Source organism: Emys orbicularis, chromosome 4 (genome assembly GCF_028017835.1).
Source record: "Emys orbicularis isolate rEmyOrb1 chromosome 4, rEmyOrb1.hap1, whole genome shotgun sequence".
In the NCBI taxonomy this organism is placed as follows: Eukaryota; Metazoa; Chordata; order Testudines; family Emydidae; genus Emys; species Emys orbicularis.
Genome location: NC_088686.1, coordinates 131887989 through 131908751, shown reverse-complemented (window position 1 = coordinate 131908751; position 20763 = coordinate 131887989). Strand labels below are relative to the sequence as shown.

Here is a 20763-nt window from a genome sequence, read left to right as displayed (position 1 = left end):
CTTCAGCTTCTGGCCATCAGTTTTTGTTCTGCCTTCCTCTTCTAGGTCAAAGACCCCCCCCTTAGTATCCATTATCTTCTCTCCATGAGGAGACGTATGCACTGTACTGAAGTCACATCTCAAACTTCTTTTTGATAAACTGAGCAGATTGAGCTCTGTCTGGCAGGCATTTTCTCCAGCCCCCAAATAACTTTTTTGGCTCTTTTCTGCACCCTCTCCAAATTTTCAACAGCCTTTTAAAAATGTGGACACCAGAACTGGACACAGTGTTCTAATACCGGTCTCACCAATGCCATTTACAGAGTTAAAATCACCTCCTTCCTCAAAAGTCCCCTGCTTATCCAGCCAAGAATTGCATCCATGCTTTTTGCCACAACATCACACTAAGCGCTTTGTTCAGTTGCTTGTCCCCCATAATCCTTCTCAATCCCTGCTTTCCAGGACACAGCACCCCATTCCGTAGGTCTGGTCTGCATCCCTTCCTCCTAGATGGATTACTTTTCATCTGGCTGCATTAAAACACATTTTGTGCCAATGGGCCCAGCCTACCAAGTGATCCAGAGCGCTCTGACTGTCCTGTCCTTGTCACTTTCTGCTCTGCCAATTATTGTTTCATTTGCCAAATTTATCACCCGCGATTTGACATTTACTTCCAGATCACTGCCAAAAGTGCTGAATGGGATCAGACCTAGTACTGATCTCTGCAGAACCCCACTAGAAACTACTCCCCTGCGATGAAAATTCCCCCTTGACAACTACTTTTTGAGATCTGTCAATTACCTAGTTCATAACCAATTTAATGTGTGCTTCATTGATATTGTGCAATGCTCATTTTTAAATCAAAATGTTGTGTGGTACTAATCAGATGCCTTATAAAAATCTCAGTATATTATATCTCTGCAGTTGCCATAACCCCATGTTGACTGGCACTGCTTCTATTCCTATTCTTTAATATTTTATCACTTGAATCCTGTATCAGCTTTTCCACTCTATTCTCCAGGTCATCCTGCTTGTCCTTACTGAATATTGGCACGACATTAGCATTGTTCCAGTCTTCTGCAATTTCCCTGGTATTCAAAGAATTATTAAAAATTAATACCAGTGGGCATGAGATCGCCTCAGCCAACATTTTTAGGACTCCTGGGGGCAAGTTTTCCAGGCCCACTGATTTAAAAAAATGTTTATCCCTAGCAGATGTTGTTCAGAATCATCTTCAGTTACTAGTGTACTGGAAAGTACTCCATCACCTTAATATGATACAAGCACATTATCCTGCTTCCTTCCAAATACAGAATGGAAATACTTATTGAACACTTCTACCTTTTCTGCATTATTAGTAACAATTTTATGAACTAACAATGTGCCAATACCATTGCTAGGATTTCTTTTGTTCCTAGTATACTTTAAAAAATCCCTGCCAGCCGTAGTGGTTTCCCTGATGTCTTTAGCTTCCCTTATCAATTTTCTGTACTTCATAACTTCTAATTTGTATTGATTGCTCTCTATTTCCACTCTTTTCCATTTGTTATATGTTTTTTTGTTTCTAACCACTGCCTTCACTTTGCCACTGAACCAGGATGGCTTGCAGTGTAGACGTCTTGGCTGGGGCTGGAGCCTGGGTTCTGGGACCCTCCCTCCTTGCAGGATCTCAGAGCCCATGCTGCAGCCCAAGCATCTACACTGCAATTTTATAGCCGGGTGAGCCTGAGTCAGCTGACCCTGGCCATCTGTGGCTGTGCAGTGGGTGTTTTATGACCATGCATCTCTTGTGCTTCTCACACACATGCACATACAGCTCTCTCAAACAATAACCACCCCCCTGCATTGGTATTCAGCCCCTACTCAAATCCCTCCACCCACATATCTCAGATTTCTAGCCAGCCTTGCATGTGGCCTGAGCTTTGGGTGGTGCCTCCTGTGTTTCATCTGTCTCCTCCATAAAGGAGCTTAATTGCTTTTTACATGTATCCTGAATGAAGCATGGCTATTATGTCCACTAGCTTCAAGGAGGTTTTTACCCAGCCCTGAGCATAACAATATGCGGCCATTGACATTTCTGTGACATAGTGAGGGCACTGACACTTCTGCAGCAGCTTCAAATAAATCTGAAACGGGGGCATTTTAGGGAGTGCATTTTCCTTACCTATAGGCTTCAGTATGCCTCAGGTGGTGGCTAGCTCATTTGCTGCCCCTTTGTGCAAAAGGGAATTTCTCACTTTCATTTACTCTGATAGAACTTTACATTGTGCCACACAGCATTTTTTACTCACAATGCACTGTTCCATTTGGGAAATTGCAAAATGTGAATCTGGATGATTTGCCAAAGCATTAGGGATTGGATGAATTTCCCCTTCCCTGGGATAAAATGGATTTGAGATTTGCACAGGATTTGAACTTCTCATCTCCTGCCTTTGTTACCCTTGACAGCCACTGCCTCTTAGTCTCTCACTGTGACCCATAATGGTGGAGAATCACCTTAGCCAGATGTTTCTGTTTAGATGATCGACAGTGATATTGTTAACAATATTGATATTTAACTTTTCAACATTAGGTTTCAAAGTCAACAGCAGATTGAAAAGCATGGGTCACTAAAACCCCTCAGAGCTGTTGTGTCAGGCTCTCTGCAGACTCAGGCATGCATCGTAGCCAGAATTTGCAAAAGAGCTTAGCACCTACAGTCAAGGCCAGACTTTCAAAAGACTTCAGCTCCCATTGATCACCACAGTAAATGACCAGATTTTCACAAGTGCTCAGCAATTTGGGTGCACATTGGACGCTGAGCTTTTATAAAAATCTGGGCCCCAGTTATGAGTGCTGAGCAACTGAATATTTGGCTCTGAGCAACAATGGTGCAAATATAAATGACTGTGGACCTGATTCTACTTTACACAAATTGCAGTGCTCTGGCAGTGGGAAGGGGCTTTAGTGTAGAAGTTACATCTGCTCCGGGTTCCCTTTATGGTACCAGGGAAGGATTCTGCCTCCCAGCTCTTCCTCTTTTACAATACTGCAACAGCGCATAGGGTGATAAAAGCCCCTGAGATACGTGGAGAATTTCCCCCAGCAGTCACCCCAGAGCAAAGCAAAGAGGCCTTAATGTAAATGGAACCAGGCCCTTCATGCTAATCTGGAATTTTCCCACTAAATATATTTTTGTTGGGAAATGCCGATTTGTCAAAACAGAACCATCTCACATGAAAGGGTCAGACAAACTTCCCATCTTTCACAAACATTTGGAAAAAAACAAGTTTTGAAATTGTCGGTGTGACAGGTTGGGTCACAGACTCCCTTGGGACTGTCACCTGATGTGCTGAAACTACCTCTGAGCCCGTTTTCCCCGCCAGCTTGGGACTCTAGAACCCTGTCTTGTTGAGCCAGACACGCTACTCTTCTGCAACACAGACCCAGGGTCTGAACTACACCCCAAAGCTGCAGGCTTTAACTGAAAACCACTCAGCAGGTATTCCTGTCTCCAGCACCCAGCTCCCAATGGGATTCACATCCCAAATAAATCAGTGTTTTACTCTGTATAAAGCTTATACAGGGTAAACTCATAAATTGTCCACCCTCTATGACACTGAGAAATATGCACAGCTGTCTGCTCCCCCACGTATTAATAACTTACTCTGGGTTAATTAATAAACAAAAGTGATTTTATTCAGTATAAAAAGTAGGATTTATGTGGTTTCAAATAATAACAGACAGAACAAATTAAGTTACCAAGTAAAATAAAACAAAACACGCATGTCTAAGCCCTAATACATTAAGAAACTGAATACAGGCAAATCTCCCCCTCAGATGTTCCAATAAGCTTCTTTCACAGACTAGACTCCTTCCTAGTCTGGGCCCAATCCTTTCCCCTGGTACAGTCCTTGTTAGTTCAAGCTCAGGTGGTAACTAGGGGATTTCTCATGACTGCAGCCCCCTTTGTTCTGTTCCACCCCCTTGTATACCTTTGGCACAGGCGGGAATCTCTTGTCTCTCTGGGTCCCCCCCCCTCCTTCTAAATGGAAAAGCACCAGGTTTAAGATGGATTCCACCATTCTTCCTGGGCTGGCTTACACGAACACAGGAAGGCTGGGAAAATTCAGGGTGGGAAAATTTTTCAAAATCTCACCAATTCTCGCAGGACAGGAACACCGTTTCCCACCAGCCCTACAGGCACATTTCCAAAAAGGTCCATTCAAATGGAGTGCCTCTTGATCCACCGGTGGCACTGGGGGTTTGGACAGAGCTGATCTTGTTAGAGAAACTGGACAGCTTATAAAATAAGGGAAAGGAGGAAACACATTTAATGTTCTGTATTGGGTTGTTGGGGGAAAGCAGCTACATCTCATTAAATCTTAAGCCAGGTCTACACTACAGAGTTAGAGCGACACAAGGGCAGCTTACATTGACCTAACTATGGAAGTGTCTACACTTACATTTCTCTCCCGCCCAGTGGCACTGCCCAACTACACTGACTTAACTCCTCCACCTCCACAAGCGGTGTAGCATCAAGGTCAATGCAGTGTCGGGTGTAGACGCAGCATTGCTCATATCAACTGTTACTGGCTTTCAGGAGCCCTCCCACAATGCCCCATCCTGACAGTACAATCGATGCAAGTGTTCCTGGTGAGGCCATGCACCGCCAGCACAAAGAGCAAAGTGTAGACACGCACAAGTGATGTAATTACTGCAGTGGCTATATGCCGACATAAGTTAAGTCGACTTAATTCTGTAGTGTAGACATGGCCTTACTTGGCAAATGGATCCAAATTGGCTTGGATATGAACATTCCTGTGGCTTGAACTGGCTGAAAGGCCATGAACAAGAGTAACTAATGCTGCATAGAGCTGGAAGAGGCGTTTGGTAGGGCTCACAGGGCTTGTCTACACTACCCACCTGATCGGCGGGCAGCGATCGATCCGGCGGGGGTTGATTTATCGCATCTATAGATGCGATAAGTCGACTGCTGAGCGCTCTCCCGTTGACTCTGGTACTCCACCAGAACAAGAAGCGCAAGCAGAGTTGATGGGAGAGCGTCAGCTGTCAACTTACCGCAGCGAAGACAACACGGTAGTGTAGACAAGCCCACAGGGAGCAGCGGTGTTAGAAATGGGCCTGTTTAACACACTGGGCTTATCTACACTACTGCGGGGGTTGATCTAATAAGCAACTTCAGTTACGTGAATAGTGTAGCTGAAGTTGACGTACTTAGCTCTACTTACCATGGTGTCTTCACTGTGGTAAGTCGACAGCTGACGCTCCCCCGTCGACTCCGCCTGCGCCTCTCATTCTGGTGGCGTACTGGAGTCGACGGGAGAGCGCTCAGCGGTCAGTTATTGCGTCTATACTAGATGTGATAAATCGACACCCACCCCTCCCCCCCGGCTGGATTGATCACTGCCTGCTGATCCGGCGGTAGTGTAGACAAGCCCACTGTTTAATGAGCAGGGCAGAGGGAAGTAAAGAGCACATGAGTGAAATTTGCAGGTGATACTAAACTGGAAAGAGTGGCAAACACCAGTTAGGGCAGGGAAATAACTGGCTTGACTCTCTTCTCATTTACAACACGTTTACACCTGTAACTCCATTGGCTTGACTCCTGATTTACACCTGTGGAAGTGAGAACAGACTCAGGCTATGTCTACACTTAACTGCAACAGCAGCCTCGCTGCAGCGCTTCAGTGTAGCCACTGACTCCGGAGAGAGGAGGGGTTCTCCCATCTCTGTAATGAATCTACCTCCCCCAAGAGGTGGTGGCTAAGTCAACGGAAGAATTCTTCGGTCAGCCTAGCATTGGCTACACTGGCGGTTAGGTTGGTTAACTAAATCGCTGGGGGGGAGGGGGGGGATTTTTCACACCTCTGAGCGATGTAGCTGGTTTGATTTAGCTTTTTAGTATAGACCTGGCCTCAGGCCTTGCATTCCAGAACCTTAGTAGCCCTGTTGTGGCTTCTACCCACCCCTGAGAAGCTCTGGTCTATGTGTGAGAGCGTATTCAGCGAGAGCCAGGCACATCAGGGCACCAAAACTATTTGTGAACTTAGGTCAAATGTGGTGAGTTATTTTTGACTGAAGGAAGGGGGGGGAAAAAAAAAAACAAAAAAAACCACTGACAAATATTTTTGGAAATGTCAAAACCTTTTGTTTCAGAAAGGAGACATTTTGACTTTTTGTTTCCAAATTCAGCTAATAAAAAAAAAAAAACCAACACCAAAAAGATGAAAAACACTTGAAAAAATGACACAAAATGAAATGAAAATCTAAAACAAAATCAAATTAGCCAAGGTCAAACTAAAAGTCTGGGGCTTTCCATTTTTGGTGGGAAATATCAAAAACAATTCAGTTTTGGGTCAAACCAAACTCTTTGACCTTTTTTTGGTTTGGGGGCCAAACTGCTCAGCCGCAGGTTGAGCCCAGCCTAGGTACTGACATGAAGGGGTAGGTGCATTAGAAATATACCAGACAGCCAGCTCAGAGAACTAGAGAGACCGCTTGTCATCAAGTGTTTTATAGGCATCACAACCAAGGAGAGTTCTGAGAAGGGTTTTCAAGGAGGAGAATGTGGTGGCTTGTGGGTGTTTATCCGGAGCGCCTCCCAAGCGTGAGGGGCAGCCTGGGGGAAAACACGAAGGTTCTTGTTTGAAAACGTGATGGAGGCTGGCAGAAGTCGATATCTGGCTGCTGAATGAGAGACGATAGGTGGGTGGGGATAGGTTGTGCTTCCCATGCACATTGGTGCCGACAGGAAGAATCTCTGGGTGGCAAATGTCACTTGGCTTCCGTGAATGAGCCAGCCCCGCACGATGCTGTTGCCACCCCTCCACCTGCCCTTCCCCACGCCTCTCAGCAGTGGCCACTGCGGCAGACCCCTCCTCTCCTCCTGACTCTGATCTGCAATGCTGGGAGCTCTGGTGTCTCCAGAGGGGAGAGCAGAGTCGAGCTTGTCCCTCAGCGAGATGGGCCTGAGCCCCAGGCCTGAGCCCCAGCCCTGCACACCCCAAACAGATGTGGGGGTGTCTGAGGTCTGGAGCAGAAGTGGAGATTTTATAGGGACAATCTCGATTTTGGGGGCTTTTTATTATATAGGCACCTATTAGCCCCCCCACACCCTCATCCCGATTTTTTTACACTTGCTATGTGGTCACCCTCAGTGGAAATAGCCCTAGCTCATCTTCTTGGGGTGGACTGACACCCCTTCCTAGAAGAGCAGCTTCCCATTCCCATCCGTGCCCCCAGCGGGTGAATTCCCCAGCTCGGGTCTCACGGGCTGCTTGGAAATATGGTTCCAGTTTCCTGTGGAGAAGGGGTGAACTGTAATACTGGGGGCAGAGGGGGCCGCTGGTCCCGAATTAGCCGCCATTGTCCGCATCGCTGTGAGAGTCGTTGTCTCTCCTCTAAATGAAAGCAAAGGAGAGAGGCTCCATCGGCTTGAACGTCATGGTATTTTGGCTTCCAACGATGCATTTAATGGAAGGAATCTGCCCGGCAGGCGGGTGACTTTCAAGAGAGCCGGGAAGGGGAGGGGGAGGAGGCTGCTGATTGACAATAAGCACGGGAATGCAGCACCGTGGGCACAGGGGGGTCATTGTGTCTCGGGCGTGCCAGGTTAAATGGCCAAAGAAGCAGACGCTGGGGAACAGGACCCTAGTGCTGACAGCCAGTTCCCCCCGATTTATACCCCCCCCAAGCTCTCTTCCCCCCAGGGGGTGAATAGGACAGTGCCTGCTGGGGTGGGTGGCTTCTTCCCCAGGAACCTCCCAGACTCTGCTCATGCTTCCTTGCTGCTGAGTGCAACATGTGCAAGCCCCTACCTGGCCCTGTCACGGGAGCAGAGTTCAGTGTTCGACTGTTTGACTGTGGATCAAGGGGTCCTTGGTTCAGATCCAAGTGCCCCCTTATAAGCTTAGTCTGGGGGGGAAGGGACTGCAGTGCTCTGCTCTGGGTCACCCCGCTAGGGCACACAGCAAGATGGGGCACGGTTTGGGCTCTCATGTATCGGGTACATTCCAATCTACCTGGGAACTGGCTGCTGTTTGAATGGCCCCCGTCTCCCATGCATTACCAAGATTCCTGTTGCAGGAACTAGCATCGCCGCTTTGGTTTTGTGCGGTGGCTGTTCAAAGCAGCCGGGGGACTGCCGCTCGGGAAGCTGCCCCCCCACCCCCATAGTCTCATCTCCCAGGCATCCTCTCCCCATGTGGAAATCGGTCGTCAAAGGGAGCAGTTTCACCGAATCGCACTCCCCTGGTGACAAATAGCCCAGCTTGCCAGGCAGCTTACATACCACAAAGAGGCAGGTTCCAGCCTGCTCCCACACATTAAAGAGACGACCCTGTGCTATTTATGCTGTCGGAGGCCTAATTATGGGAGCAATTTTCCCTGGATTCCAGCGGTGGGGCGCGGGGTTGAGTTGGGACTGAGTGAGTGCTGGCACGGACACAATTGCGCATGGCCAGCGGTGAGTGGGCATGCCTGGGACTGATCCCAGAAGCTTTTTACAGCCGACAGTCTGTGGCCTTTTTCAAAACACTCGCTGAAATATAGTCTGCAGCTTCTGAAATGAATCCATCAGTTAGCACCCAGTTCACACCCACGCCTTTAAAAAGGGAACTGGATTTCTTGCCAGGTCTTAATTCCTACATCCCCTATCATACCTATGCCCAATCTCAGGCATTGGTTGCTGAGTCTTACACCTGATAAGGGCTTTCACAGGTCCTCCCGATGCCCTCCACCCCCAGCCATTGGGTGGCACCACTGCCATGGATGTGCTGTCATCTCTCATGGGATTTCGTGTTAAAGCCCCAGCTCCTGGAGTCATGTGAATAAATGGGGATCACAGGTTTCCTTAAAAATAAAACAAAGTTTCTAGACTTTGTGGTTGCAGAACAGAGCTTGAAAATGTGACTGCATGGATTGGCTTTAAAATCAGGAGATTTTTAAAAACTGACCTCCCTTCTGCAGAGCATTTGCCGCTTTGTATTCCTTTACCATGCCCCCTTTTTCAGTCGCCGCCCCGCTAAAGTAACCATCTCAATCATTAGTCTCTCCTCATGTGAGAGATTTTCCCTGCCCTGATCATTCTTGTCACCTGTCTCTGAACCCCCTCATCCTCTAAGAACATAAGAACGGCCATCCTGGGTCAAACCAATGGTCCATCTAGCCCAGTATCCTGTCTTCCGATACTTTAGAGGAAATGAACAGAAAAGGACAATTATCGAGAGATCCATCCCCTGCCATCCAGTCCCAGCTTCTGGCAGTCAGAGGTTTAGGGACACCCAGATCATGGGGTTGCATCCCTGACTATCTTGGCTAATAGCCATTGATGGATCTACCCTCCATGAACTGATCTAACTTTTTTTGAACCCAGTTATACTTTTGGCCTTTCATAACATCCCCTGGCAATGAGTTCCACAGGTTGGTGGTATATTGTGTGAAGTACTTCCTTATGATTGTCTTAAACCTGTTGCCTATTAATTTCATTGAGTGACCCCTGACTTTTGTGTTATGTGCAGGGGTAAATAACACTTTTTCTCCAGACCAGTCATGATTTTATAGACCTCTATCATATCTCCCCTTCTCTTTTCCAAGCTGCAAAGTCCCAGTCTTTTAAATCTTTCCTCGTATGGAAGCTGTTCCATGCCCCTAATCATTTTTGTTGCCCTTCTCTGCACCTTTTCTAATTCTGATATATCTTTTTTTTTGAGATGGGGCGACCAGAACTGTGGACAGTATTCCAGTGTGGGCGCACCATGGATTTATGTAGTGGCATTGTGATATTTTCTGTATTGGTCTCTCTCCTGTAGCAATGGGTGTGACCCAGGGCACCCAAACCCTCCTGAGCTCTGGAGGAGTTTGGAGCTGGCTATGAACTCATGACTCTGCTCAACGTTTTGAGTGATGGTGATAAATTGGAAGGAGTTAAGAGGCGTGACCCCAATGAGCAGGGATTTGGAGAGACTGACCTATGGGGAAAGCGTTAAATCCGTGAAGTTTGGCAATGCGGTGGGGACACGCTAACAGGCCTCACCTGGCCAAAAGGTGCCAGACAGGGCAGAGAGGGTGGCAAAAGAGGGCATAGGAACGGGGCGGGGGGAATAATCCCATTCATAATGAGTTTCTCTGTGTCCTAGCGAAGGGGGATCATTCCCACACTGCTGTGCCATCACTACCAGCTTTTAGGCCAGCAAAGCAGGGTTTCTCCTTGCAGTCACTGTTAGTGGCTATCTTTATGGAGGAAAAAGAGTCAAGGCCTCTTACAATGGCAGTCATAAGTCTAATTTCCTCTCTCCTGCCTTAGTGACTGTAGCACAGAGTCCTCTCCCAGCGGGGCATGGAATGGCCCCAGCCATGGGTCATCACTGGAGACTGAGTTTGGGTCGTTCCCTGCTAGAAGCATGAACCTCCCTCACCATTAGCTAATGAATGGGGTACTGAGTGCGAGTCTTACGTTCAGCATTCAGTCGTATCCACAGTCTTCTCCTGAGCTGTAGCAAGAGGCATGAGGTGCAGGTTATTATGTGTCCTCTGACAAAGCACTGGCATTACAGAGATGTTGACGTGACACTGGCTCTTCTTTTCTGCAGGCGCCTCTCTGGAAACCAGCTCTCCCAGATCCCAGGAGAAGCCTTTTCTGGCCTCTACAGCCTGAAGATCCTGTAAGTACCGCGTTTCCCAAGGCACTGCTGTTGGACTCCTGCAGGGCCATTGTCCCAGGGGGTCACACATGACATGGGACTTTGATCCATTCAGAGGCAGTTGCCAAGCCACAAGGCATCCAATTACCAGTTTCCGAATCCACACGGGTTAAAGTGCCAAGCCAAATGATCCTGTGGCAGCTCCAGGGCATGCTGGGGGCTCTGCCCTGCTGCTGGTCACAGCTACCGTCCACACCGTTTTCTGTGTGTTCTGCAGGATTGTACAAGAATAGAGAGATTCCCTGCCCTGCGGTGAGTCCGGGCAGAAGGAACCTTTCTGGGCTCTCTGTTTCAACCCCTGGCTGTGGGGAACTTTTGGTTTAGCTGGTTATTTGCTCTGACGCAGCTTGCACTGTTCAGAGAGGAAGGGTTACTCAGTGGTTAGAGCAGCTCCATGACATGTGTGCCCCTGGATCACGATACTGCCCGGGAACCAGCGACCGGCCCAGTCCTGAGGTCCCTACGCAGGGGAGTTTTGCCTGAGTACCCACTGCGTCAGACGCTTGTGTGATTTATCTGTACTTTGTAACTTCTCCTCCTTCACAGGTTCTGTAACCTTTCCTCAGCCCCACATCATGCCCTACTCCCTCTTACCTGGCCTTGTCTTCCTGAGAAGGGGGACTAGCAATCCCTAGGCAGCATCTTTCTGGGACCAGACAGCCTTCTTACTCCATCCCCGGTGCAACATCAAGACCCAGAAAACCCCTGCTGGGTCTCCTAGCAGCCAATCGCCCAAGCCCTTCCAACGGGGAAGGCTGTGTGGGGCTAGGGATGGCCCAGTGGGCAGAGACATATGATGGGTAGAGGTTACCAATTCACAGGGTGGAATGCATCACTGCAGAGATGGGGTCCTCCCAGATCGGAATGTGCCTGACTTTTTGCCATTCCGAGAAGGTCCGGCAGTCTCTGCTCAGCTATCCAGCTGCCCATCCCTCTCTTCTCTTGACAAACCTTTCTGAACATCTCTCCTGCAATAAACATTTCACCCCGGAGGCGATGTTTTGAACTCGCCCGCACTGTGAAATCAGCGCAGCCGGCACGGTTTATACGAAGCGAGCAGGTACAAACCTGCTCCCAGGATTAGAGAGTGCAGCCCTGTTTACTAGGTCTTCTGAAGATGTAAAGTATGAATCCTGCCCTAAATCTCTGGGCTTAGCAATCAGATGCTTCTTTATCCATAGCCTGCATTAGGCAAGGTATCAAAGGAACTGAGGAGAAACCGCAGCTCACCCACCCAATTTCAACAAGGGGAACTTTCTACTCCGGGAACTCGTGGGTTTTGAAAGCCTCTTTTGATCAGTTTATATTTGACTGACTTCCAGCCAACTGTGGATGCAGAATGTAGGAACATCCTAGGAAGGATGTGTTATTCCCTGAGTCTGCACAGCCCCCCCTGCAGGCTAACGGGGAGCCAGCTCTGTCTCTCCAGACACCAGAGCAGACTGGGCGACACCTGTGTCCTGTGACAATTCCTGGGAGATGCCAGGCTGGGACCTTGCCAGGTGCAGTGGGACCCCTTGGGCAGAGAGGCGAGGAAGGGAAATGTACATGGGGACTGGATCCTCCAAACGCTTACTCCAAGGCTGCTGTCTGCATCGCTGTATTCCTCTGCCGTCGAGGCAGGGAGTGAAGGCTAAGCCCAGCTCTTCCTGCCGACACTGGCCGTTTCCTCTGCTAGGATCCCTCCCCTGCTTATGGAACAAGGCCTCAGGGCCAGCTCTCAGCACAGGCCCAGCATGCAGCCGCGCGGGGCCCTATTTTGCAGCACCCAGGCCAGGGACGGAGGGGGACTGTGCGAGGAGGCGAATCCAGGCTTGGCCCAACCCAGGAGGCCCCACACATCTTAAAGCCCTGGGGCCATGCAGTCTCCCCTGCAGCCCAGAAGGGGGCACTGACAACCTGAAGGTGCATCCTGCAGACCAAGACTTTCCATACCTTGGGCTCCATTTGCCTGGGCATGGTGGCTGCAGTTTGCTCCCCCCCAATCCAGCACTGACAAGGTCACCCCCCAGGGGACAATATCTGACGAGCACCTCCGCCCTTCCGCAGAGAGCCCCTGTGGGAGAAGGCAAAGAGAGGATTAAAATCCCCACCCCACCCCTGCCACCTCCAGCCTAGGAAAGATGCCAGCTGGTTGCTGTCTGTGCAGCTGTAGGGAATGCCCAGCTGAGGGCCCAGCTCCCTGTGGAACAGGACACCTCCTTAGACCCCACTTTGGTTGCCAGGCCTGCAGGTGTGTTTGGAGGGAAGCTGCTTGATCTGGCTGGGAGGCAGAAGTTCCTTGGGGGGAGGGGAGGAGGCGAGCTGGCTCCATGAGACCCACTCCCCACCCCCTCTGGGGTGAGTCCAGGCTGAAGGAATCTTTCCAGGCACTTGGTTTCAAACCCTGCTGGATGTGGGGAGCTTTTGGCTCAGTTGGTTATTTGCTCCAACCCAGTGGTTAGAGCAGTCACCTGGGATGTGAGAGAGCCTGGTTCAAATCCCTGCTCTGCCAAGTGCCAGAGAATCTCCCTATGACCTTGGGAAAGTCACTTAGACTCCCTGTGCCTCCATTCCCCATTTGTATTATGGAGATGAGAGTGTGGATGCCTATGAGGGTAAATATGGTAAAGATTGTGAGGCACTCAGATACGACAGTAACAGGGTGATCATATAAGTCCCGCAGGTATATCCCTCAGCTTGGGGGTGGGTCCCATGGGTGTGGCTTGACCGGTCTTCCCACCTTCCAACTGCACTGAACACTGGGGCCTATAGATAGATGTGGTGTGACTCTAGTGCACAAACAAAGGTCATTACTGCCTGCCATGGTTACAATATAGTTTCCAAACTGTGCTATGGGCAGGGCCACACAGATTTTGCCCGGGGCCCCTAAAACTGAGCCCCCCCTTCAAAAAAATTACTACTGAGCGGAGAGTGAGCCTGTCCCGCACTCACCCTGCAGTGGTGTGTCCTGTCCCATGGGTCTGGGGGCATTGCAATCTGATACATGGGGTCGCAGTGCCACTCCGGTTTGTACCAGAGGGCAACCCCACTTACTCAAATTTGGCCCAGGTGCCCCTCTGTCATGACAAGGAGTGGCCAGGCCAAACCTGAGAAGCGCCAGGTCACCATACCACTTGGTTTGGGGGCCCTCACAACTAGGGGAAAAGGGAAAGCTGCCCCACATGATATTCTCAAACTAGGGAAAGGTGGCCTAGATGAAATTACTATAAGGTGGGTGCACAATTTATTGAAAGTCCATGCTCAAAAGTGTAGTTATCGATAGGTCGCTGTCCAACTGCGAGGATGTATCTAGCAAGGTCCTGCAGGGGTCAGTCCTGGGTCTGATACTATCCAATATTTTCATTAATGATTGGATAATGGAATGAAGAGTGTGCTTATGAAATTTGCAGATAAACCAAGATGAGAGGGGTTGCAAGCGCTTTGGAGGACAGGATTAGAATTTAGGAAGGAAAAATCAGAACTACAGAATGCTCAATAGCTGGCTAGGTGGTACTGCTGAAAAGGATCTGAAGGTTATAGGGGTTCACAAAAGGCATATGAGTCAACAGTGTGATGCAATTGCAAAAAAAAGGCTGATCATTCTGGGGTGTATTAACAGGAGTATCATATGTAGGACATAGGACGTAATTGTCCTGCTGTACTTGGCACTGGTGAGGACTCAGCTGGAGAATTGTGTCCAGTTCTGGATGCCACACTGGGGAAAAGGTGGACAAACTGGAGAGAGTCCAGAGGAGAGCAACCAAAATGCTAAAAGGTTTAGAAAACCTGACCTATCCGGAAAGGTTAAAAAAACTGGGCCTGTTTAGTCTTGAGAGAGACTGAAGGGGGACCTGATAACAGTCTTCAAATGTGTTAAGGGCTGTTATAAAGAGGACAGTGATCAACTGTTCTCCATGTCTGGAAGGTAGGACAAGAAGTAATGGGCTGAATTTGCAGTGAGGGAGATTTAGGTTAGAGATTAGGGAAAACTTTCGAAGTCTGAGGATAGTTAAGCTCTGAAATATGTTCCAAGGAAGGTTGTGGAACCCCCGTCACTAGAGGTTTTTAAGAACAGGCCGTACAACACCTGTCAGGGATGGTCCAGGTTTACTTGGTCCTGCTTCAGCGCAGGGGGCTGGATTAGATTACCTTCCAAGGTCCCTTCCAGCCTGACACTTCTATGATTCATAATTCCAAGACCAGAAGGGACCATTGTGATCATTTAGCCTGACCTCCTGTGTAACACAGGCCCTAAAACTTTCCCCAAATAATTCCTAGAGCAGATTGTGACGGTACCTCCCATAAGGCTTTATGGAAATATGTTTAGAATGTGTTTTATGCTACATATGCCATGTAACATATCTCAAAAGTTATGATCTACTGAATCTATTAATCCTATTTGTATGCATGTATCATTCTTGTATTCGAAGTTATGAATACTGGCTGTGTACTGGCTTGATTTCTAAATAACCTTAGTAGAGCATTTGGTCAGTTCCTGGAGAAAGGAATGTTGAAGTTAAGTATCTAATCAAGAAACACTTAAAGGACAATGGATCGTGGAATACTCCAATCCACATAAGAAGTCTACTTGAGGATGTTCAAGGTAGCATGTAAACAATGGATGCTACCTGTAAAAACTGTGTCATGCATGGACATCTGACTTGCCTAGTTTCAGAGTAGCAGCCGTGTTAGTCTGTATCCTCAAAAATAACAGGAGTACTTGTGGCACCTTAGAGACTAACAAATTTATTAGAGCATAAGCTTTCGTGGGCTACAACCCACTTCTTCGGATGCATATAGAGTGAAACATATATTGAGGAGATATATATACACACATACAGAGAGCATGAACAGGTGGGAGTTGTCTTACCAACTCTGAGAGGCCAATTAAGTAAGAGAGGAGAGAGAAGAAAAAAAAAACACAACTTTTGAAGTGATAATCAAGATAGCCCAGTACAGACAGTTTGATAAGAAGCAAGTGTGAGAATACTTACAAGGGGAGATAGATTCAATGTTTGTAATGGCTCAGCCATTCCCAATCCCTATTTAGCCCTGAGTTGATTGTGTCTAGTTTGCATATCAATTCCAGCTCAGCAGTCTCTCGTTGGAGTCTGTTTTTGAAGTTTTTCTGTTTTAAGATAGCCACCCGCAGGTCTGTCAAAGAATGGCCAATCTTAAAACAGAAAAACTTCAAAAACAGACTCCAACGAGAGACTGCTGAGCTGGAATTGATATGCAAACTAGACACAATCAACTCAGGGCTAAATAGGGATTGGGAATGGCTGAGCCATTACAAACATTGAATCTATCTCCCCTTGTAAGTATTCTCACACTTGCTTCTTAGCCCAGTACAGACAGTTTGATATCTTGATTATCACTTCAAAAGTTGTGTGTTTTTTTGTTTTGTTTTTTTTCTCTCTCCTCTCTTACTTAATTGGCCTCTCAGAGTTGGTAAGACAACTCCCACCTGTTCATGCTCTCTGTATGTGTGTATATATATCTCATCAATATATGTTTCACTCTATATGCATCCGAAGAAGTGGGTTGTAGCCCACGAAAGCTTATGCTCTAATAAATTTGTTAGTCTCTAAGGTGCCACAAGTACTCCTGTTATTTTTGACTTGCCTAGGTGACTTCTAAACTCCATCTTGGAGCTGGACTTTGCATAGGAGTGAGGAGGGGGTCTCCACCCACGAGAGAGAGTCTATTTAAACCCCTGAGAGACCCCTCCATTTGGACTTCAGCTGGCTAAAGAGGGAGCCTCTCCACCCCCCAGGATACTTGGAAGAAACTGGAACAAAGGACAGTAACTACAGGGGGTGTGAGTGATTGCTGGACCCAGGCTAAAAGGAGATTAGTCTGTAAAAGGGAGCATTCTGGAACTGGTGAGGAACTTATCTGTATTTAGTTTGATTAGACATAGATTTGTGCATTTTATTTTATTTTGCTTGGTGACTTACTTTGTTCTGTCTGTTACTACTTTGAACCACTTAAATCCTACTTTCTGTATTTAATAAGTAAAAAGTGATTTTATTAATTAACTCAGAGTATGTATTAATACCTGGGGGAGCAAACAACTGTGCATATCTCTCTATCAGTGTTATAGAGGGCGAACAATTTGAGTTTACCCTGTATAAAGCTTATACAGGGTAAAATGGATTTATTTGGGTTTAGACCCCATTGGAAGTTGGGCATGTGAGTGTTAAAGCCAGGAACACGTCTGTTAGCGGCTTTCAGGTAAACCTACAACTTTGGGGCAAGTAATTCAGACGCTGGGTCTGTGTTGGAGCAGACGGGAGTGTCTGGCTCAGCAAGACAGGGTGCTGGGGCCCCGAGCTGGCAGGGAAAGCAAGGGTAGAAGTAGTCTTGGCACATCAGGTGGCAGCTCCCAAGGGGGTTTCTGTGATCCAACCTGTCACACAGATCTTTTAGAAAAACATCCCTGTGACAGTGTACCCCATAAGGCTTTATGGGGAGGGGGTGCTTATAAATGTATGTATGACATAACTGGAATATGTTTTGTGCTGCCTGTGCCAGGTAACATATCTCCGTAAAGGTTATGGTCTGCTATATCTATTCATCCTATTTGTACATATATATATATCATTTTCTACTTGAGGTTAAGAATATGGTCTGTATGCTTGCTTGGTTTCTAAGTAAGCTTTGGGAGGCATTTGGTCAGCTTCTTTAGGAAGGAATTCACCAGGTTAAGTACCTGATCAGGAAACACTTGGAGAACAATGCATCTTGGAATGCTCCAATCCACATGAGAAATCTTCCTGGAGACATGCAAGATACCATGTGGACAATGGCGTCGGCCTGTAAAGACTGAGTCATGCAGGGGCATGTGACTTGCCCAGGTGACTCCAAAACTCCATCTTCGAGCTGGACTTTGCATAGGAGGGAGGTCTCCACCCACAAGAGAGAGTCTAGTTAAACCTGTGGGAGACCCCTCCATTTTTGTCTTCAGCTGGCTAAAGAAGGAGCCTCTCCACCCCCCCAGGATACTTGGAGGAAACTGAAACAAAGGACAGTAACTACAGGGGTTGTGAGAGATTGCTGGACCCAGGCTAAAAGGAGATTAGCCTGTAAAAGGGAGCATTCTGGAACTGGTGAGGAATTTATCTGTATTTAGTTTGATTAGACATAGATTTGCGCATTTTATTTTATTTTACTGGGTGACTTACTTTGTTCTGTCTGTTACTACTTTGAACTACTTAAATCCTACTGTCTGTATTTAATAAAATCACTTTTTATTTAGTAATTTACTCAGAGTATGTATTAATACCTGGGGGAGCAAACAACTGTGCATATCTCTCTATCAGTGTTATAGAGGGCGAACAATTTATGAGTTTTCCCTGCATAAGCTTTATGCAGGGTAAAACGGATTTATCTGGGTTTAGACCCCATTGGGAGTTGGGCATCTGAGTGCTAAAGACAAGCACACTTCTATGAGCTGTTTTCAGATAAACTTGCAGCTTTGGGACAAGTGATTCAGACCCTGGGTCTGTGTTGAAGTGGACTGGAGTGTCTAATTCAGCAAGACGGGGTGCTGGAGTCCTGAGCTGGCAGGGAAAACAGAAGCAGGGGTAGTCTTGGCACATCAGGTGGCAGCTCCCAAGGGGGTTTCTGTGATCCAACCCGTCACAATCCCATCGTGATTTAAAAATTGTCACTGAAGGAGACTCTACCCTGGTCCTTGGTAAATTGTTCCAGTGCTTAATTACTCTCACTGGTAAGAAATTATGTCTTATTTCCAGTCTGTATTTTTCTAGCTTCAACTTCCAGCCATTGGATCATGCTCTGACTTCCTCTGCTAAATTGAAAGGGCTATGATTAAATAGTTGCTCCCCATGCAGGTACTTACAAACTGTAATCAAGTCAACCCTTAACCGTCTCCTGGTTAAGCTGAATAGGTTTTGCTCCTTGAGTCTATCACTCTAAGGCAGGTTTTCTAATCTTTTCATCATTCTCAGGGCTTTTCTCTGATCCCTCTCCAATTTATCAACATCTTTCTTGAATTGTGGGCACCAGAACTGGACACAGGATTCCAGCAGCAGTCACACCAGTGCCAAATACAGAGGTCAAACAACCTCTCTGCTCCTACTCGAGGTTCCCCTGTTTCTGCATCCAAGGATTGCATTAGACCTTCTGGTCACAGTGTCGCACTGGGAGCTCATGCACAGTTGCTTGTCCACGACAACCCCGAAACCTTTCTCTGTCACTGCTTAGACACAGGCACCCATTCTGTAGGTCTGCCCTGCGTTTCTTTTTCCTAGATATATACAATTACATATAGCCATATTAAAACACATATTGTTTGCTTGTGCCCAATTTATTAAGTGATCCAGATCATTCGCCTGTCCTCTTCATTATTTACCACTGCCTCAATTTTTCTGTCATCTGCAAACTTTATTAGGAATGATTTAATGTTTTCTTCCAGGTCATTCATAAAAATGTTAAATAGTGTAAGGCCAAGACCCAATCCCTGCAGGACCCCACCAGAAACACGCCCACTCAATGATGATTCCCCATTTACAGTTACATTTTGAGACCTATCAGTTAGCCAGCTTTTAATTTATTTAATGTGTGACATGTTGATTTTATATCTTTCTAGTTTTTTAACCAAAAGGTCATGCAATACCAAGTCGAAGTATAGTATCAACACTATTATCTTTATCAACCAAACTTGTAATATAAAAAAAAATCAAATTAGTTTGACAGGATCTATTTTCCATAAACCCATGCTGATTTGGAACTAATTCTACAACCCTGCTTTAATTCCTTATTAATCAAGTCCCATATCAGCTGCTCTATTAACTTGCCTGGAATTGATAGACTGACAGGTCTTTAATTACCCAAGTTTACCCTTTTAAAATATTGGCACATTAGCTTTCTTCCAATCGTTTGGATATTCCCCAGTGTTCCACAGCTTATTGAAAATCAACATTAATGCTCCAGCGAGCTCCTTGGCCAGCTCTTTTAAAACTCTTGGATGCAAGTTATCTGGACCTGCTGATTTAAAACTTGGTCCCCTAATACCTGGTCCTGCATCCTGGAGCACCCTGCCTTCCTCCCAGCAGCCCCTGCTGCCAAGCTGTGCCCATTGATTGAGAGTGATATTAAAGATCTCATAGAAATCCCCCTCACTGCAAGAGAGCGAATCCAAAACTGCTTTAGAATTCATCTGACCCATAGGATCTCCCTCTGGGGAGGTGCACAGGGCTTGCTGGGATAACAAGGCAAAGAGAGAGAGAGAGTCTGTGCTTGCAGTGACTGACCCATGCAGTCTCCGCTGTTGGGATTAGTCATGTAAAGGGGTTTTCACTTTTCAGAAGCAATGCGTTCCCAGCCCTCTTATCACTGGGCATATTCAGCATCCCCGAACCTTTGCTGCGAGGGCTGGGTGGAGGTTAGGTTCCTAGCCAGGTTTGCAGGGATGCATTAGCCTGTTGTGTGCTCTTGATTTACTCCTCTCCTCTAAGAGCTGCTCTAATTGTTTTCTGTAATGATATTGGCGGCTCCCTGGGAGTGAGGCCACTGGCTAGGATTGCCAGGTGTCCGGTTTTCGACCGGAACGCTCAGTTGAAAAGGGATGCTGGCAGCTCCGTTCAGAACCACTGACCGGGCTGCTAAAAGTCCAGTCAGCGGTGCAGCAGGGCTAAGGCAAGCTCCGTGCCTGCCCTGGCTCCGTGCAGCTCCCGGAAGCAACGGCATGTCCCTGTGGCCCCTAGGCGCAGGAGCGGCCAGGGGGCTCCATGTGCTGTCCCTGTCCTGAGTGCCAGCTCCGCAGTTCCCATGGCCTAGGGGTCACAGGGACATGCCGTTGCTTCCGGAAGCTGTGCGGAGCCAGGGCAGGCAGGGAGCCTGCCTTAGCCCCGCTGTGCTGCCACCTGAGGTAAGTGCTGCCCGACAGGAGCCCGCACCCCAACCCCCTGCCCCAGGTTGGAACCCCCTCCCGCACCCTAACTCCCTCCCAGAGCCCGCACTCCCCACCCCCTGCCCGGATAGAGGAGTATGTTCTCACCAATGTAGAAACGTTTACATACTTGGGCAGCACCATCAGCCAGGATGGTGGAACAAGCCAGGACATCCGGAA

The 20763-nt window shown here is 47.6% G+C and overlaps 1 protein-coding gene across 1 annotated transcript in view; it reads left to right on the top strand.

Annotated features, from left to right (window-relative positions):
- Window positions 1-20763, top strand: part of LGR6 (leucine rich repeat containing G protein-coupled receptor 6) — a 212203-nt gene that overhangs the window by 77130 nt on the left and 114310 nt on the right. The window contains exon 3 of the mRNA XM_065403144.1: window positions 10572-10643. Coding sequence (XP_065259216.1) covers window positions 10572-10643 — 72 coding nt within the window. The remainder of the gene's footprint in view (window positions 1-10571; window positions 10644-20763) is intronic.